Source organism: Canis lupus, chromosome 28 (assembly GCF_003254725.2).
Source record: "Canis lupus dingo isolate Sandy chromosome 28, ASM325472v2, whole genome shotgun sequence".
NCBI lineage: Eukaryota > Metazoa > Chordata > Mammalia > Carnivora > Canidae > Canis > Canis lupus.
In genome coordinates, this window is record NC_064270.1 from 35,315,987 (window position 1) to 35,335,962 (window position 19,976).

Genomic DNA, 19,976 nt, shown 5'->3' on the forward strand with positions numbered 1-19,976 from the left:
CTTAATGACGTTGGTATCATTTCTTCATTGTCTTTGTTACAGTTTCTTCTTTGCTGGTACATGATGCATCAGTTATCTCTTGCTGGGTAACAAACCACCCCCAAACTTGGTAGTTCTGTTTAAATGTGGAAAAAAAAAATCAAGTGTTTTCTCAGGATCCTACAATGTGGGCTGGGTGGGCGGGGGTGGATGCGTGACTTCCCGTTCACACTCAGGGCACGCCCACACCAACCCCGATCACATCATCCTGGAAGTAGATCACATTCACAGATTGCTTCCACTTGTTCTTTTGGTGACTTTCAGAGCATGCTGATTGGATTCCCTGGTGTCCTCATGCCTGTCTCCTCCCATCTAGGGGATATGCAACGAAGCATGTTGTGGAAGGTCTGGAACCACGGACACTGTACAGATTTCGACTGAAGGTCACCAGCCCCTCTGGAGAGTATGAGTACAGCCCAGTGGTCTCCGTGTCTACAACCAGTGAGTATAGTTTACTAACCCCAAACTCCTCTAAGGATAAATGAAGACCACAAGCCATACAGAAAGGTAAAAATATCCTGCCTTCTCCTCCTCTGCCTTACTGGAAGCAGAAACTCTTCCATTTTTAAAGACTGTGAATGGGATTGTTTCCTGGCAAGGCCGGGCCATACAGCATGAGGGATGTTGAGTTGTGCTTTAATAAACGGGGAGAGCTGTTCTGGGGTCAGCGTCGCCCTGCGAGTACACATTCAGTACCACAGGGTGGAGTCGCCTTTCTTCAGAAACGGGCCGCTGGGGTGTGGGCTGAGAAAGTCTCCCTCTTTGGATGCTCTAAGGCGACAAGGTCTACAAAGCATTTTGTCCTTTTTGGACAATGTCTGTCCTATATCTTGACACACAAATTTGGTTCCCTGGGAGGCTGAGTGAGGAAGAACGAACAATGTGGCTTCCACACACACGCAGGGGCGAGGGGAGGGCTGCGCTGCCTCTGACCTGCATGTCCTCCTCCCAGGTCACATCTGAGGGTGCAGATAGTTTCTGTGATCGGGATTTTAAAACATTTTAAAAAGATGTGTGTGTATCTAGAATGTGGTAAAGATTAAAATGGTCAGGTTTCTCGTGGTCTAGTCCCTGGAAACACAAGTCTTTTATCACTAGCACAAAGATAATCTTCCTCTGTGAGTCAAAGTTATTTTACTTTATTTTTTAAAGATTGATTGATTTGAGAGAGAGCATGTGCACATGCACGCACGCGTGCACACACACACAAGTGGGGGGTGGGGAGGGGCAGAGGGAGAAGCAGACTCCCCACTGAGCAGGGAGCCTGACTCAGGGCTCCACTCAGGTCCTGGGATCATGACACTTAACCGACTGAGCTACCTGGGTGCCCCAAAAGTTATTTTAAAGTTTTAATCAAGGGACGCCTGGGTGGCTCAGTGGTTGAATGTCTGCCTTCAGCTCAGGGCATGATCCCAGAGTCCAGGGATCGAGTCCTGCATTGGGCTCCCCACGTGGAGCCTGCTTCTCCATCTGCCTATGTCTCTGCCTCTCTCTCTCTGTGTCTCTCATGAATAAATAAATAAAGTCTTTAAAAAAATTAAGTTTTAATCAATATTGCATTTGGCGTATGTGCTGTTTATACACACATATACATGTATAAATAAAAATACAGTTTTCCTTCTGTGACTTTCAGTTGTGTCCTTTATGCACTTATTTGGAGGGATTTTTGTGTGGGTTAAAGGTGATTCAGGTTTTGAGTTAGCCTAGCATATCTTCATTTGCAACCAAGCCGCTAGGGAGCTGGGCCTTAGTTTGGCAAACTGAGAATTTGGTGAAGGCTGAGAGAGGTGTGCCCTCCCCAGGGGGCTCAGCTCCCTGCGAAGGCACATGATTTCCAAGGAGACTTTCCAAGTGGAATGGGCCGTTACAGAGACGCAGGTCAGGAAAGAGGGCTGGTCCTTCGTGTGCTGGCCGTGAAGGCGTTTGCTTCCTGGGGGGACCTGGAGCTCCTGGAGCTTTGAGGGGAAGGAAAAGGCGGAGCAGCCGAGTGTGAGTTGGTTTCTTCCGAGTTGAGGGCAGGCATACAGAACAGGGGAGCAGGGGCAGGAGAAAAGTTGTCAAAGGGAACCTACTATTTGAATAGCGACTCTCTAGGGGACGCTGGGCCAGCGTGCTCCCTCCCGTGCTGCTGTCCCCAGCCAGCCACAGGCCACTCCCACACTCCTCTGCCTTTGCCCATTCTGTCTGCAATGCCCCCACCTTGGAGCCCCCCCTTCCTGGCACCCATCCCACCCCTCTGCCTGCTGAGCCACTCCACAGGCTGAGCTCTGCTCAGGGGTGGTTCCTCGTGTTTCTCCTTCTCCGCCATGTGCTGGTGTGTCTCCCTCGTACCCAGTTGGGTCTCCGCCTCTGCTAACACTCAGGGCATCTTACTTTCATGTTTGTTTGTTTGTTTGTTTGTTTAATTATCATCTTCGTCTCCCACCGACTTGTGTGCCTCCGAAGTAGAGGATGTGATAGGTTGGTCAGGTCTAGCTTGTAGAAGACAACAATCAACGGATGGATGGGTGGTGAATGGAGAGGCCTGGAGGCAGAATTAGGATGAGGAGCAACGCTGATTTTTCTCAGCTCACACTCATACCTGTTGGGAGATGGACCTGTGTCCCATGGGCTGGGGAGAGTCCCCCTGGACCTATGAGGTGAGGGTGAACAGGATGCAGAACTAGCCATGGTGAGCTCAGCTTGCCACTGGCGTCTTTTCTTCATATCACATCAATGTCAGGGCATGGGCTTCTGGACCTTTCTGGCTAGAGCTGACGTGGTGTCTGCATACCATTTGGAGCTCTTTGGGAAGACAGAAACCACAGTGGCTTTCTATCAGCTGACAAGGATTGTGCTGTCTTCTTGCTGAGCTGGCTTCTGAGAGGCAGCTGCAGAGAGCTGGACCAGTGGTCCAGGGCGTTTGTCACTGCAGTCTGTGGCTTCCGTGGGTCATTAGACAAGACCTCCTGCAGGGATTGGGGTATGATGGGGACATGGTTCCTGGTAGTGCCCGGCTTCCTGTGCATTTTGCTGTCTGGTCACAGCACAATGCTGCAGCCAAGACATGCTCTCAGCCTCAGGGGGCTCTCCTGGGTGGCAAGGGTCCAGTACCCTCTTCTTGCTGGCTGCTGCTCCCTTATGCTATTATTATATTTATAATATCCAAAGCAGACTCCCTTAAGGAGGTAGATCATGCTAAACAAAGAATTAAAAAAAGGTACATATTTTACAAAACAAGTAAAAATGTTTCTGTGGGTTGATCATTTGCATTCAGTTTGAAAGTGTTTTGAATAACGAAAGCATTTACTTTGAATAAAGGATGCTCAGCTTTTTTTTTTTTTTTTTTTTTTTAATTCCAGGTAAAGTCCACGAGACTCTTGCTTAAATGAGGCATGCAATTTTAATCAGTTGGGTCCTTAAAAAGAGAAAAGCAGCTGCTGCTTGTTAATTGGCAAATCTCTCCTCCAATGAGCTCATCATTTATTCACTGCTTCTAACAGGGACCTGAATTCCACCCAGAAACGTGTTACCCCCACATTGCAGTATCTGCTGGCACATCTGTAGCTACACGGCGATGGCTTTCCCCTCCTCTCGGGGGTCCCCTCCCCTCCCCTGGCCCTGCCTGATGAAGTGAGCACTCCCAGACATCCTCCCACGGGCAACATCATTGATTCAGTATTTGTCATTGCAACACTCAGGGGTAAACATTAGCCAACCAAACCCACAGAGGCAAAGCCTGCCTTTTTTGTGTGCAGTTGCACTTGAATGATGGCAATCCCTTGGGCCAGGCCCACGAAATCTTGAAGGATTCAGGGGTAGGAGGAGTGGAACGTTTGGCTCACCCTGGAATTTCCTCTCTTTGTGACTCCTGCTTATGGTGGGAGGAAGAAAGAATTAATCTGCTCTGGGAACAGGAGCCCTTTCATTTGTTACTCTGTCCGATTCGCACAAATGGAGACTTTCCCGTGCCTTGGTTGATCTGGGTGGTGTCTGGTCTGGTGCTGCTAATCCTCGGTTACCTCTTTGCCTTCCTGGCAGTGGCCTGAGAGGGGTTAATGAGTTAATGCTGAGCAAGAGCTTTTGTGCCCGGAATGATACTTATTGCTTCCTTTTGCTGAAATTCAGCAAGCCCAGAATGATTAACAGTTGTGCTGTGTCCTCTGTCTTCTGTGAGATGTCCTTTTATCTTCAGATTGAGTTTTGAGGGCACTGATTACCTCTCGCAGAAGCTGGAATAGGCAATACGTTCATTGAAGTTATGTCCCACTATCAAAAAACCCTGGTCTTTGCTGCGCATTGTCCTCAAGCTTCTAACCACAAAATGAACTTATTTCATTTTCCAATATTTGCATGCTGCAGAGCTTCCTGGGTAGGATGCACCAGGAAGTGCCCCCCACCGGGAAAGCTGTACTGGCCAGGTAAGACAGATGATGTGGGATTGGAGGTGGGTCAGTGCAGAAATATGCTGGGATGCTGCATGTGCTTTGACAACTTTCTTTAAAATCTTAAGTTAGCACTTTCCTGAAGCTTTTTAGGCTTTAGCATCCCCTTCCATTTAACACTTTGTGTGGGTGGGGATCATGTTTGTTTAAGAAGTCTGCTGATTTTCAAAATTTAATAAGATTGGAAGCATATAATGAATTGGTCTGCTACCTCAGCGTGTTTTAAAATGCCCGAGGAGGGAGCGTGGCCTTAAAGACTCATTTTGTGCTCTGATGTTGCCCACGCCTACCGGCTTGACCTTGGACAACTCACTCAGTCTTCCTGGCTCTCAGTTTTGTGGTTTGAAGAAGAATTGAAAAAGCATTGTGTAAAATCCTAGACAGAGCTTAATTAATAGCTCTTTGAGTTTGGATGCCATCTTTTAAAATTTCATAGAAATGGGATGAGCTTTCTGTGTTCTAGATGATTCTATGCAAGTCAGTTGTTGTTGTATTTTTAGGGGCAATTGAAGTTTGAGAGTCCCAGAAGTGGGGGCTGTTTGGTGGGATAACAGATGTACCACCACCATCCCACTCTTCCCCTCCTTTCTGGGAAGTGAGGAGGAAGGGAAACTTTCCATGGGTTTAGCTTGTCCACTAAAGTATAGATGCATCACCCAATAGATCATTTTAAGTCCATATTATTCTAGCCTAGGGTTCCTCAACCTTGGCACTGTTGACATTTGGGGGCTGGCTAATTCTCATCATGTGTACTGTAGGATGTTTATCAGCATCCCTGGCCCCTCTCCCTGCTAGAGGCCAGTAGCACCAACCCCTAAGGTGTGACAACCAAAAATGTCTCCAGGCTTTCCCAAATGTCCTCATGGTGTTGGTGGAGGGGGAGGGGTGTACTGCTCCAGTCCATACGCCCCAGGTGGAACCACCAGGCTAGGCCTGATCTTCCTTGGAAGGCTGGGGACAGCGGTAGGCCTTACCCTTTGATAGTTTATCATGATACTTTTATTTGAAGCTTTTGGCCTAAAAATATGTGTGGAATGATGAAAAGGAAGTACAATGTGGCTAAAAAATCTTTAGGAGATTGGCAAGCTCTAGCAGACAAAATTGTTATTTCAAAAACAGCTTTAACTTGGCTTAAATTTATTTTTACCAGAAGTAAAGGGTATCAGCTAGAGGTCATTCTGCTGGTGACCCCTACATTCTTCTGCCCTGCACCCCCCCACCCCTGATTTCCTAGTTTGTAATTCGCCCAGCTAAAATCCTCCAAGGAAATGAGTAGTAGCAAAGTGGCTCCAGTGCCCACATGTTTTTCTTAGCCTACCACCCTGACCCGGATGGGTACTGAGTTTATAATCCCCAATCCAGTCAGCTCCAAGGTCTAGTCCTAGAGAGTTTTTCTACCCGAAGTACAGGAAGAGGGAATTTGGCTCCCTACCTGGCAGGGCTGGCCAGGGGACCTCTGGAGGCCAGACTGTAAGAGGGCAGTGAGGTGGTGGGTGAGCCCCCAGGAAGCAGTCTGGGGTAGAGCTCGGGAAGACAGGGTAGGAGGCAGGTGTTTTAGGGTTTAAGATGATGATAGAAGTGGATACTATTGTGTAAATGGCAAAGGAGAGGAACATGCTTGCCTTGTTCCTCTGGGACCCTCAGCATCAGGACTGGGTGTGTGAGCTCCTTAATAAACATTTGTTGAAAGGACGGAAGTGACCTTGGAGCTGACTGGAACTGGGGATTATAAACTCGGTATCCATCCAGGTTAGGAAGGTACGCTGAACGCGTGACGGCTGGGTGTGGGGGCCACAGAGAGGGCCACTGCCCTTCCCACCACCTCAACGACAGAAGTGTGTTGGATATCTGTGATGTGCCGGGTGCTAGTCTAAGTGCTTCGCTTGTGTTTCATTTACACTGAATCCTTCAAACAATTAGAAAATCACAGCATGTGGAGCCAGTAGAGACGTGGGATAATTGCCCTGAAAGACGGCTTCTGTCACTTGGTCCTTTTTTTTTTTTTAAGAGATTTTATTTATTTATTCATGAGAGAAGCAGAGACCTAGGCAGAGGGAGAAGCAGGCTCCATGCAAGATCCTGATGTGGGACTCGATCCCAGGACCCTAGGACCACACCCTGAGCCAAAGGCAGACGCTCAACCACTGAGCCACCCAGGCACCCCTCTCGCTTGGTCCTTTATCGTCACACTCTGCTCCTTTCTGCATCTCCCCCTCTTCTCTTCTTCGAGGAGCTAATGTCCCCCCCCCACACAGGGACACCACCCTTCTGCCCTGCTTCCCCTTGTTTTGCAGGCTCCTCCTCCTCGCCCTTCTCGCCTGCAGGCTGTCCCCCATAATCAGGCTTTCTCACGCTGTCCCACTTCTGTGAATGAGCCCCGTGTGCCCCCCAGGAGCTCCGGGGAGACCAGGGCAACATGAATGTTCTATTCCTAGGAAGAACTGAAATTTGGGACGTCAGACGTTAAAGTAATTTATTTTTGTTGTTTGTTCAAGTACTTTAGTGACTCTTTGGCAAACAAAACCAGCCTGTTGTGATGATGGTGGGGCTTCCCCTTGCTTGTAAGGGAGGTTTATTAAGTCTTATGAAATCTGGAAGATTATTTTCACATCTCAAAATACTATTCACAAAGCAATACTCTCATAACTTGAGGCTGTCTCAAGTCCTTAGGACAATCTTAAGTGTTCTTAATATATGGAAACAAGGTATTTTTCGGTAAAAGAAGTTGAATAGGAAATGTAAGCTACACTTCCTGGAATAGCCAAGGCCCTTCCCGGAGCTGAACCTGAGCCCCCACTCAAGGCTGCAGGTGGTGTGAGGCCGGAAGGAATTTTCTTTTGTTTGACTTTGGGTGACTCCTTTCCATCTTCTTTCTTTAGGAGAACCCATAAGTAGTGAGCACTTCCATCGAGCTGTCAATGTGAATGATGAAGATTTGCTGGTTCGAATACTTCAAGGAGGGTGAGAGAGCTCTGCCTTAAAAATTTTAAATTTTTAATGCCCAGCCAAGTGCACAGAATTACATTTATTTTGTTTCCCCCCAAATTTTCCACGCCTTTGAAATTGCTCCAAAATAGATCTCCAGTGACCGATGTAAGTTCAGCATAGTCAATAAAGATGACCTTTTAGCCCTGTGTAAATACTGTATTTTGTAATCATGTAATGAAAATTGAAAATTAGAAGTTTGGGTATCATATTTTTCTTCCCAGAAATAATTTCTGACCCTGGCTTATATGCCATAGCATTTAGGCCAATTTTACCCCCAAAGTGCCCACATCTATCTAAGGAATCATGAAATCAGCTGTTTCTGATTCAAGAGGTTGGTAAAACACTAGAAGAAAAGTAGCAAATACATTTGCTGCCATGGGATATCTGAAGCTGCCTCCTAATGAAACGTGAACAATGTTAATTAAATTTTTTCTGAATCCATAGTTCTGAGTGCCTTGGAAGGCCAGGCATTTTGCGAATAGGGCACTTCAGTTGGCTTTTTGTGGAATACTTCTCCAAGGCTTCTAAGCTGTTAAGATCTCTTTCTTCCTCCAGTGGCAGCACTTCACGCCCATTGGTGAGCTGGGAATTAAGGGAAAAATTCAGGCTTCCCTCAGTCTAGGCTCGTGGAGGGGAGGTGTGTGGTCTGGAGACCCTGCGTCCTTGGCCACGTAAGGGGGTGGTGCTCTTTGCAGTAGTCTATCCGATGACATCATGGTTTTGGGTTGAAGGGAGTGCCTATTTTAAGTGGAATTATGGCAATTTCTCTTCTTGTGAATTTAAATCCTTTAAAAATATTAGGGTAGGGCAGTTTAAGACACAAACTTAATGGCCCAGAAGAAACTGGAACTTCGGGGAAAATGAATCCTATTCGGCACCTGTGTCCTGCAAGAGACATCAACTGTGAATCTCTGGGGAGCCATGCCGAGCATGTTAATCTCTTTTCTCTGTGTTTTTCCCCCAGAAATGTGAAGGTCGATGTTCCCAATAAGTTTGGCTTTACCGCTCTGATGGTCGCTGCCCAGAAAGGATACAGCAGGTAGGGCTCCTCCTTTCTCATCTCTGAGTGGCCCAACCTTTTACTTCTCCCAGAAGCTCTGGTCAGAACACGGATGGGAAGGAGAGGGGGTGTGCAAGGGCCCCTTTCCTCTCGGTTTCCAAAACTGTAAGGGCTGCACAAACAAGCTGTTTTAATCATGAAGTTCTAGAACATGCAGCAGAGAATGTAAAAATGTCTAACTCTATGGTGAGGAAGAGAGGTAGCTACTTAATTATGTTTTGCAATATATTTTGTATGTCCCAGGAAAACTGGTTACTGGAATTTAAATTTCTTAAAAAAAAAAGAAAGGGGTAGGGATATTAACTCTGGAAAACAAAGTTCCCTGATAGGTTGCTAAGATATCATTTTCACTGATACGCTCCATTATCTCTCTGCCACACAGAAGCATAAATACTAATAGCTTATTTTTCAGTCATATTTATAGTTAACTACTAAAGTGCTATGTTGAAAAAAATATTTTATTAAATACTGCCATTTGGAAATATATTTAAAGCAGTCATTAAGGCAACAGTGAATTAGCTTGATGGTACAATGTGTTTCATGTGGTATGCTTTGTTTTCAATGAATAATTCATGTGAGGGATAAACTCCCCCCCCCTTTTTTTGGTGTTGAAGAGGTAGTTTTCTGGTTCAATAACGTCCTGTCTTTGAAGCCAGCTGGCCTCTGAAGGCAGGAAAGCAAGTTGTGGAGCTGTGTCTTACATATAGCGCTGTTCCCTGTTCCCGCATTATCATCAAAGCTGCGTATCCAGTTCCCTTCCAATTTGTTTCCTTCAGGCTTGTGAAAATCCTCGTTTCTAACGGCACAGATGTGAATCTGAGGAACGGAAGTGGCAAGGACAGGTGGGTGGTAGACCATGCTCCGAAACGTCCCCATACCTGCGTTACCAGGCTCGTGCCCAGATGGCTTTTGATTTAACCCAAATATCGGATGCAGCTTCTTTTGACAGGTCTGTAGCCCAAAGGAAAGAGGTCGATGACAAAGTCTGGCTTGTTTTGTTCACGCTTATTCCTTCCTTCGATGGGATTGAAGTGGGCTGTATGATCTGAAGCACCTACCTTCCCTAGCTCCGTGCCCAACCCATGTTAAGGGCTCAGCAACCGACAGCTATTACTGTAGTTATCATGAGCCTGTGCTGGCCATTTGGCTGTGCCTGGGACACTTGGGGGGGGGGTCCCCTGAAGGGCTCTCCTGATACTTGGCCTTACTTTCTTTTTTTTTTAAATTTTTTTCAATTTATTTATTTATGATAGTCACAGAGAGAGAGAGGCAGAGACACAGGCAGAGGGAGAAGCAGGCTCCATGCAGGGAGCCCGACGTGGGATTCGATCCCGGGTCTCCAGGATCGCGCCCTGGGCCAAAGGCAGGCGCCAAACCGCTGCGCCACCCAGGGATCCCCCTTGGCCTTACTTTCTTAACTAAGACTCCTAGGTGTTCCCCAAGAAGCACAAAGCAGTCACAATCAAAGATACAACCAACCCCAAGAACTTCCCTATGGTGAAAGCACAGGAGATGTTTATGAAAGAGCATGGTACTTGGAAACCTGTATTTAGAGAGATGAGAGAATGCTCTACAAAGACCTAAAAATAATTTCTAGTCAACTAATTAGGTTTAACTGATTAATTCTAATTAACTAGTATTTGTTGAATGGCTACCATATGCCAGGCTATGTGTAGGTGCTTGGGTGGAACAGTACAGAAAATGCAACGGCTTTGCTCCAGGACCTCAGAGTCCCATCATACATACAGCTCACAGGTGTGTGTCCTGCAAACTAGTATCTAAGGAGTAGCTACAAAAACACTGGTTGGGGCGCCTGGGTGGCTTGGTCAGTTAAGCGCCTGCCTTTGGCTCAGGTCATGATCCTCGAGTGCCCGGATGGAGCCCTTCTCGTTGGGGAGTTCTGCTTCTCCCTCTGCCTTTCACTCCACTTGTGCTCTTTCTCTCAGATGAATAAAATCTTACATCAAACAAAACACTAGTCACTTTGGTGGGCCACAAGGAAAGCATCAGTTTCTGAGCTCAGAACACCTACCTGCTATACTCTCTGAACACACAGAGAAATAGGTTTTAAATAACATTAAAAGAAATAATTTTAAAATTTGGGGTGCCTGGGTGGCTCAGTCGGTTAAGTGCCTTCGGCTCAGGTCATGATTGCAGGGTCCTGGGATCAAGCCTGAGTTGGGGATCCCTGCTCAGCAGGGATTCTGCTTCTCCTCTATCTACTGCTCCCCCTCTCACTCTCCCACTCCACTCCCCTGCTTCCCTGCTCATGCTCTCTCTTGCTCTTAAATAAATAAAAATCTTAAAATAATTTTAAAACATTTAGAAAGTTGTTTTCTGCATAACTCTTAGGTTAATTTGGAGCCAAGCCATCAACTCAAGAAGTTTGAAAACAATACCAACTTAAAAAGGACAAAGAAAAACTTTGAGGGTGCAGGAAAGAGGAAAGAATGAAAATAAATTGATTAGAAAATCGGAAGATTATTGAAACATAGGAGCAAAAGATGTAAGGGCTGCTTCTTAAAAAAAAAAAGGCCTATATAATAAAATGAACCAATTTCTCATAGATCTAAGAAAAAAATCAATTTAGAAATGGTACATGGCTGTGGTTGGAAATTTTTGGAAATTTAAGAAGAAAAAATAGAATTTTGGAAGGGTACATATAACAGTGGTGAGAGAGGAAATCCAAATGTAAAAAGAAAAGCAGTGTGCTGTGTCTACACTAGTAGATGTGATAATTTCATTGAAATTAGCTTTTCGATGGTACAGTTTCTGGGGAAAAATATAAATCCCCCAAACCAACCCAAGACACAGAAAATCTGAGACCACCAATATCCATGTAAGAAATTAGAAAATTTATTGAGGGATTCCCTATGAAAGAGACTTTGTGGTTTGACTGTTCTGCCTCTGAGCTTGTGAGGATTGTAGATAACTTACTTAGCAGATGGGTATTTGGAAAGTCACAGAGGATAATCTTACTGCTGAAATCTGATAGTGAAAGAGCAGTGTTCATATGTTTATATATGTACAGGTATTTATGTCTCTTCCATCCCAACTTGGAGGATCATGCAGGATGGTTAGGATGTCTAAATTAGGAAGTTTCCTTTTTTCATTTAAAGATTTCATTTATTTGAGAGAGAGAGGGAGAGAGCATGCGTGCACGAGTGCACAGAGGGAGGGGCAGAGAGAGGGAAAAGCAGACTCCCCAGTTATAGCAGGGAGCCCGATGTGGGACTTGATCCCAGGACCCCGAGATCATGACCTGAGCTGCAGGGAGATGGTTAACCAGCTGAGTGAGCCCTCCAGACACCACAGATTAGGAGATTTCTTAATGCTTCCTATTAGTAGACCAAAGATGAAAACCTATGTATGTATAGATGCAAAACAAAAATTCGGCGTTATTCAGCATCTTTTCTTTTAAAGTGCAGGATGCTTTTGTTCCTGGTACAATGTCTTAGGAAGATAGCCTCTGCTTGTTGGAGTGAATCCTTCGATTGGATCATAAAAGGTTGTTTATCGTCTCAGACCATCAGCCAGTATCATTCTTAGTGTTGACAGATTCCTTTTCAAAGTAAGGAGTGAAGCTCATGAGAGTGGTTGAGAGCAGGAGCACTCAATGTCAAATCCAGATTCCTCTGTGGTCTGGGTATATGAACTTGGGCAGGTCACTTAACCTCTGTGTGCCTCAATTGCCCCATCTCCAAGATAGGGGTAATAGAGGTACTTACAGAATTGTGAGCATTTGATGAATTAATGCAAGAGAAACAAGTAAAGCAGTGCCTGGCATATGGTAACTCCACGTTATATTTTGTTATTTCATGATTGGTATTTTGGAGTGCTGATCAACCTGGTGAGAGATGAAGTAGAGTAAGAATAAGAGAGGCTTGGCTCCTTTCTTGCAGAATCCAAGAGAATCTACTTTTAAATACTTGGTCTTAATAAGGAGGCTTAGGAGAATAGTGGCCAGCTATAAAACAAAAAAGTGTTTCTTAAATAACAGCAATAATCAGTAAATATAATGAGGGAAACAAAATAGAATAAATATTTCACTTCCATGAGAAATTTGTGTCAAAAAACCTGTAAAAATTACTGAGAGATATAAAGATTTAAAAGGGACCTATACCATATGCCAGAATGGACAAGATCGAAGACTGTAAAATTTTCAGTTTTTCTAAATTAATATATAGATCCAGTATAGCCTCAAATGGAATTATACTTGGGAGCCCGTCAAAATGATGGGCTCGAAACTTACCCGAAAGAACAAATGGATGATACCAGCTATTAATTTTGTTGGAGAGAAATGTGGAACGGCTTTTGACAGTTATTAAAATGATTTATCAAATTATAGTACTTAGTGAGGTACTGGTACAAATAATTGAAAAAAAGATGTATAGAATCAACTAGAGGGATCCCTGGGTGGCACAGCGGTTTAGCGCCTGCCTTTGGCCCAGGGCGCGATCCTGGAGACCCGGGATCGAATCCCACATCAGGCTCCCGGTGCATGGAGCCTGCTTCTCCCTCTGCCTGTGTCTCTGCCTCTCCCTCTGCCTGTGTCTCTGCCTCTCTCTCTCTCTCTCTGTGACTATCATAAATAAATAAAAATTAAAAAAAAAGAATCAACTAGAAAGAGGTCTCCATATATGTAAGAACTTAACATGTGACGCGGGGAGCAACACAAACAAATGAGGAAGAGGTTAGGGAAAAAAGGCTATTTGAAGAAAAAAAGTTAAATTCTGGCCTTCTAGAGGATGCATCAAAATAAATTCCAGGTGAATTAAGAATTAAACGTATAAGACAGAACCATAGAAAACACAGCATATGTGTGTCTAATCTTATAATGGGAAAGGAAAAATCACTGAAATAAATCACTGAGGAGATTAAAAGTACATAAAACATTTTTAAAACCTTAATTACAAAGTTAAGGGTAGTCTGGGGAGAGATTTGCAAATATATTATAGACCAATGATTGGCATATTTAATATAGAGCAGATACACATACACCCTCTCCCCTAAAGATACACAGTAGAAAGGAGCAGTTTACACAAAAAGACAATTCATAGCGGAATAAATTAATATGCAAAATTGCCAGTAATAAAAAAATTAAAAACTTTCATATAGTTAATTAAAAGATAGTGTTGGTATAGGTGAGTAAAATAGACACTTTTAGGTGCAGTTGATAAAATTGTAAATTGTCATAGCCTCTCTAGAAAGCAATGCATCTACAGGGAGCCTTAAACATTTGCATTAAGCATACAGAGATGTAGACATCAGGTTCCATTCCAGCCCAGGCTTGGACCTCAGAGCTGGACCCCACTCTATTTATCACTCAGAGACTTTATAGAATTTCCCTATTGAGAAGACTGCCTTCTCGCCCCGCTCCCCCAGCTCTTTATTTTGAAAAGTTCAAACATTCAGAAAAATTGGAAGAATAAATAGTACGATAAATTTCTATACACTCACCACTTAGGTTTGGCAGCTGTCAGCATTTTGCCCTATTTGCTTCTCTAATTTTTCTTAGCTTTGCCCCCCTGCTTGCCCATTTCAGTGTTAATAGGCATTATAATCCTCTACCATTCATATTTCAATACGTTATCTTTTAAAAACAGGGACATCAACCTGCATAGCCACCATATCATCATCACACTTCCCACGCTTCACGCTAATTCGCTGACACCATGGATGCCCCAGTCATTCATTTCCCAGTCTCCCCACTTGTCCTCTAGAAAGTCTTCATGGCTCTATCTGAGGTACTTGGGGGTATGGGGAGAGACCATGATCCAACTAAGGCTCATGTGTTGCAGCTGGTTCTGTTTAGTCTCTTATTCCAGTCTGGTCCTCTATCCATTATTTTGGTTTAAATATTTGTTTCTCTTCCTCCTTTTTGAGGAGACCAGACCAATTGTCCTATAGAATGCCCTATGTCCTTGAGGTGCTTCATTGTCTCCTAGTTGTGGAGGCAGTGTTTAACTTGTTCATTTGTCCCTTAATTGCCAATAAAGCTAAAATTAGGCTTAAAGGTTTGATTTGAAGCAGGTTAACATTTTTAGCAAGAACACTTCAGAGCTGGTGGTGTGGCTCCAAGCCACATCCTTCAGGAACGCATGTTGTCCCACAGCTGGTGATTCTAGGTTTAATCATTTGGTTAGAGTGGTGCAGCTAAACCTCTCCTTTGTAAAGATACAGTTTCCCACTAAAATCAGCAAATAATCTATGCGGGAATCATGGTGTGAATATCCTGTTCTCCGTTAACCTTTCACCCAAGAATTTTAGCATCGAGTGATGGTCCTTACCCAGATCAATGATTTAATTGGGAATTGTAAAAATATGAGTTTTCTGATTCCATAATTCCTCCCATATTGATTAGCTGGCAGGCTTCTACGAAAAGGGCTTTCCCTCATCAAGGGAGGATGGACTACATTTTATTCCATAAAGGCAGAGTAAATGTTTAATTATTTTCCTTAAATACCAACATTTAAGAGTATGGAATTGGCTTAATAGCCATCTGTAATAAGGTCGATGAGTATTTTCCTTCCCTCTTTTTTTGAATAGCTTCACAGACTCATGGATGTTTTAAAGTCCAATATTTTACTCAGTTACAGTGATTCCTTTTGTTTGAGATATAATTTATCCATTCCTTTAAAATTCAGCACTTAAAGACTATATTAACAAAACTGTGCAACTGCCACTACTGTCTAATTCCAGAACATTGTTAATTAGCCCTGGAAGAAGCCTGTACTCACTGGCAGTCACTCCTCGTATCTTCTCCCCCAGCCCCTGGAAATAGCTAAACTGCCAGTTCTGTCCCCATGGATTTGCCAGTTTTGGTCATTTCATGTAAACAGTATCCAACGATATGTAGCCTTTTGTGTCCAGCTTTTATTTAGTGTGATGTCTTAAGGTTCATTCATGTTGTACGTAATATCAGTATTTCTTTTTCCTTTTTAAGGCCCAAGCATATTCCACTGTATTGATGTGCCACATTTTGTTTATCTGTCCATCAGTTGATGGACACAGCATTTTATTTTTTATTTATTCATGAGAGACAGAGAGAGAGAGGCAGAGACACAGGCAGAGAGAGAAGCAGGCTCCATGCAGGGAGCCCAACACAGGACTTGATCCCGGGACTCCAGGATCACGCCCTTAGCTGAAGGCAGATGCTTAACTGCTGAGCCACCCAGGCATCCTGGACACAACATTTTATATGAATAACTTTCATGGTTTTCCACTCACATTAGGATTTCTTGGTTTAAGCCAGGCAGGGTAAAACGGGGACCTGAGCTTGGTGAGTGCACTTAGAGTTATTGCTGCTGCTTCCATATTCCAGTCTGATGCTTGCGTGCTACGCAGGACACCTAGACGTTGTGAAATATCTCCGAAGACATGGCGCTTCTTGGGAGACCAGAGACCTAGGAGGCTGCACTGCTCTGCACTGGGCTGCAGATGGAGGCCACTGCAGTGTGATCGAGTGGATGATAAAAGACGGCTGTGAGGTACGGGATCTTCCTTCCCAGCCACGCATGTGGCATCAAGACCTTGCAGCGCCATTCCACAGGGTTTGGGAGAAACAGCCTTATGTGGATGCCTTTGATTAGCTGAACTTAAAAATGCTGCAGAAAGTTGTCTGACTTATCAGTAAGAAGGTTCCTGAAGCCCTGGGGAAGAAAGATCATTATAGAATTGATAGGATAGTGAGGCTTTAGATCATCATGGAGGTTTGTTTTGTGTAGGAAAAAAAAAAAAAACCTGCTGAATCCAGAGCTGGAACTGATGATGCTTCTGCTTCGTTTATTCCTCTGTTCATTCACTCATTGCATCTCTGTTCAATCTGAGCACCTGCCATGTGCCTGTTGCTATCCTAGGTGCTTGCAGACACAAGATGTCAAGAACTCTTACAGTCGTAGTACTTCTTACTGCTCTTAGACTATTTTTATTTGTGGTTTGCTTTAAAGATTTCAGTCTTCGCAAAACCTTTCTGAAGAGCAAACTGACCATATCACAAGCAGAGCAGCTCCGCGTGCCTTTACCTTGAAGCGGGCATGTGGGTATCCTTTTGGTTTCACGTTATCAGAAAGTACAGATTTGATAGCAAATAGAACCGGCGTTGTTTGGACTTCTGTAGCTGTTTGAAGATGAGTAAACAGAATTAGCTCAATTATGATGACTGCTGATAACTTTGAGAACTTTAGTTCAAGACTTGAGAGAAGTTAAATAAAAATTTCAAGGCATGGAAATAAGGAATGGTAAGCAGAATGCTATCCTAATTGAGACTGCCAGATGGTGTAGAGTATGGAGAAATTAAACTGATGACCTGGAAAATAAACTCAAATTGAGAAAAGTCATGTCTCCTGGAAGATGTTAGCAGATTTGTTCTAGCTTGTCTCTGAAGTGTGATTGAGGGGAAAGCAAGGCTTAATTGTGGGGTCTCACTGGTTTCCTGCCGCTGCTAGCAGAAGGCTGAAGAAAGGAACCCTTGAAGGAAAATCTCAGTGGTTACTTTTTATTACATTTCTTGTTTTTTTTTTTTTTGTTTGTTTTGTTTTTGTTTTTGTTTTTGTTTTTTGTTTTTTCCCTTTTAGAGAGACACATAAGAGGTCAGAAGGATTAGCACGTGGGCCTCGCTGGTAGGGTGGGGCCGCACCTACCTTGTGTGGTGGCAAGAGCCACAGTCTTCTTGTTTGGTTTATGGTGAACTCTGCTCATGCTTTGGTCCCAGTAAAACTCTGTAGTGAAAAATGAAGTTTGGCCTTTGCTGAAAGAAGGGCAGATCTCTGCCATGAACACTTAAATACAGTAATTTTGGAAACCTAGACTTTCTGGGCTTCAGATAAGAACACACCGATTTGTGGGTAAATCAATAGCACTAGAGCTACATGTATGTTGCCACTAGAGATATCCGTGGTTGGCTGTGGCAGATAGGTGATGTCACCAGGAGTGCCTCCCTGTTCTTGGCAGACGGGCCACCCAATGTTTGGGTGCCGGTAGGAGGCATCTGGGATCCCAAGCCGGGCATTGTGGCCACCAGTCTTGAACATAATTTCATACTGACAGTGACTGACTTGCTTGGGGAACCATCTCTACATCAAATGAGCCACGTGACCTCAGGAAAGGCCTTTGATTTCTCTGAGATTTAGTTTAATCACCTGTAGACCAGCAATAAAAGCATCTACCCCATTTAACCCCAAAAGAGAAAATGGGGGTGAAAGTTCACCAAAGACCACATAAAGCACCATGTAAAACAAGGCGATGATTTTATTATTTAAACATAATGGAGTTCTGCTGCTCAAAGGTTATTTGTTATTTGCATGAGAAAGAACTGCAAATCCTAATGATGTCGAGTGGATAATCTCATACATATAAATAACCTGAAACATCCCAGGGACCTTTTGGCAGTTCTTGGTTTGATATTCGATTCTGGTGTTTTACTAACATGTCTGAGTAATTCTTCTGTAACAGAATTAGGGATGTGTGTGTGTGTGTGCACGCACACGTGTATATATATTTAGAGTCATTCTTCATGGATTGGTGAGTCCTTCACTGAAACTGGGGAGGCACCATTTACATTTTCTTATTCTAGAATGTGGCTTTTAAAACGACGTTGAGGGATCCCTGGGTGGCGCAGCGGTTTGGCGCCTGCCTTTGGCCCAGGGCGCGATCCTGGAGACTCGGGATCGAATCCCACGTCGGGCTCCCGGTGCATGGAGCCCGCTTCTCCCTCTGCCTGTGTCTCTGCCCCTCTCTCTCTCTCTGTGACTATCATGAATAAATAAATAAAATCTTTAAAAAAAAAAAATAAAACGACGTTGAGAGATCTCAATCACTGGATTACTGGGAAATGGCCATCTCATTACTAGTCAGATTAAGTTTGGAGAAGTATTAGGTTGGCTAACTTCATATTGGAATTTATGTAGTAAATCTGGTTGCTTTGTGTTTGTTGGACCTGTAGTTCTCCTGCTTGTTGACAAGTGTGGCTACATATTAACATCTTGCTCCAGAAAGGATTTAAAGCTGCTTAAGAGATACTTAGAAGTGAACAAAATAAACTTTTTAAAAAGGGAGGAAAGTTTCTTGACTTTCCTTGACTCTTGACTAAGAGAAACTAAGGTAGGGACTTCTCGTGGATCTAAGAGCACGGTGGTTCATTTCTCTATTCCATCTTGCACCCCCCTTTTTTTTTTAAATTCACTAGAAAGAAAGAGTGTGAGTGAGCGCATGAGCAGGGGGAGGGGCAGAGGGAGAAGCAGACTCCGCCCCCACCCCAGCAGGGCGCCTGATATGGGACTCCATCCCAGGACCCCAAGATCATGACCTGAGCTGAAGGCAGATGCTTAACCGACTGAGCCAGCCAGGTGCCCCCATCTTTCAACCATTTTAACAAAATGTAGGTGAAGGTGCCAGTGGGATGTCCTGGGGCCTCTCAGCACCCTGTGAAGTCCTAACACAGCTTCTCACCGCGTGTGAACGTGGGTTATGTTAGCACGGTCCCCTCGATCCTAACCGGCTCTCCAAGTCTGGGGAGTTTGGGCAACTAAATATTCCTTTATAAGTTTCTGATGACTATTTTTAAGGAAAAGAGACTGGACTAAGAGCAGCTCTTCCTCTGGCATAAAGGTAGACGCTGCGGACACGGGCTCAGGATGGACCCCACTCATGAGAGTCTCTGCTGTCTCAGGAAACCAGAGGGTAGCCTCTCTGCTGATTGAAGCTGGAGCGGACGTGAACATGAAAGACAAAGATGGAAAGACCCCTCTGATGGTATGCCACTCTTCAGAAAACAGCCTGGCTTTGTGTATGGAATTAAGGTCAGAGCTGCTTCTATAATCAGGCAATTCTTGTGAACTTAGCCATGTACGAGCGCTGGCTTTTGGCTGCCTGTATATTCCCTGCTGGCCTGTTAAAAGAGGCACGATAATGTCACTACAATATTTTTGTTGTCTTTTTACAACTATTTCTTTAAAGCTTACCAGCCCCAGTCCCCTGGGCCATCGTAGCATCCTAGAAGATCTGTTCCAACAAGGAACGCGCTGCTTTCCTGTGCTGGTCTGGCCTAGTGTTTCTCGTGTCATTGGAGCGCAGAGAAAGGCGGATTCCACTTCCATTTTCCTGGCACTTGGGATGGCTGCAGAGCGAGAGCACACATGTGTGGTGCAAAGCCATGGTGGCCCTGGCTGGCTCTGCCTTCTTGAGAAAGCCTCCGGCCGACGTCCCCAGGCCCGCCTGCACGGGGTCCACCCTGGCCGCCGGCCTCGCCCTCTGCGGGAGCAGCAGACTCCCTCACACCCCACTGTCTTCTGTTTCTCAGGTGGCTGTGTTAAATAATCACGAGGAGTTAGTCCAGCTACTTCTTGACAAAGGGGCAGATGCAACTGTAAAGAATGAGGTAACTTAATCTTTATCTAAAGCCTTTCCCTGGTGGAGAAAGTACCATATATGTGCGTGTGTGTGTGTGTGTGTATAATTTTTGTTGT

The 19,976-nt window shown here is 44.5% G+C and overlaps 1 protein-coding gene across 3 annotated transcripts in view; it reads left to right on the forward strand.

Moving 5' to 3' along the window:
- Nucleotides 1–19,976, forward strand: part of FANK1 (fibronectin type III and ankyrin repeat domains 1) — a 79,022-nt gene that overhangs the window by 58,648 nt on the left and 398 nt on the right. Inside the window, exons 3-9 of one of the 3 annotated variants that reach the window (XM_035707626.2) lie at nt 356–480; nt 7,343–7,424; nt 8,416–8,490; nt 9,288–9,353; nt 15,836–16,001; nt 19,120–19,263; nt 19,811–19,888. In XM_035707626.2, coding sequence (XP_035563519.1) covers nt 356–480; nt 7,343–7,424; nt 8,416–8,490; nt 9,288–9,353; nt 15,836–16,001; nt 19,120–19,263; nt 19,811–19,888 — 736 coding nt within the window. Of the gene's footprint in view, nt 1–303; nt 481–3,985; nt 4,440–7,342; nt 7,425–8,415; nt 8,491–9,287; nt 9,354–15,835; nt 16,002–19,119; nt 19,264–19,810; nt 19,889–19,976 lie in introns of those variants that run through there. The other 2 variants (XM_035707625.2, XM_025467598.3) reach the window with 2 other exon arrangements.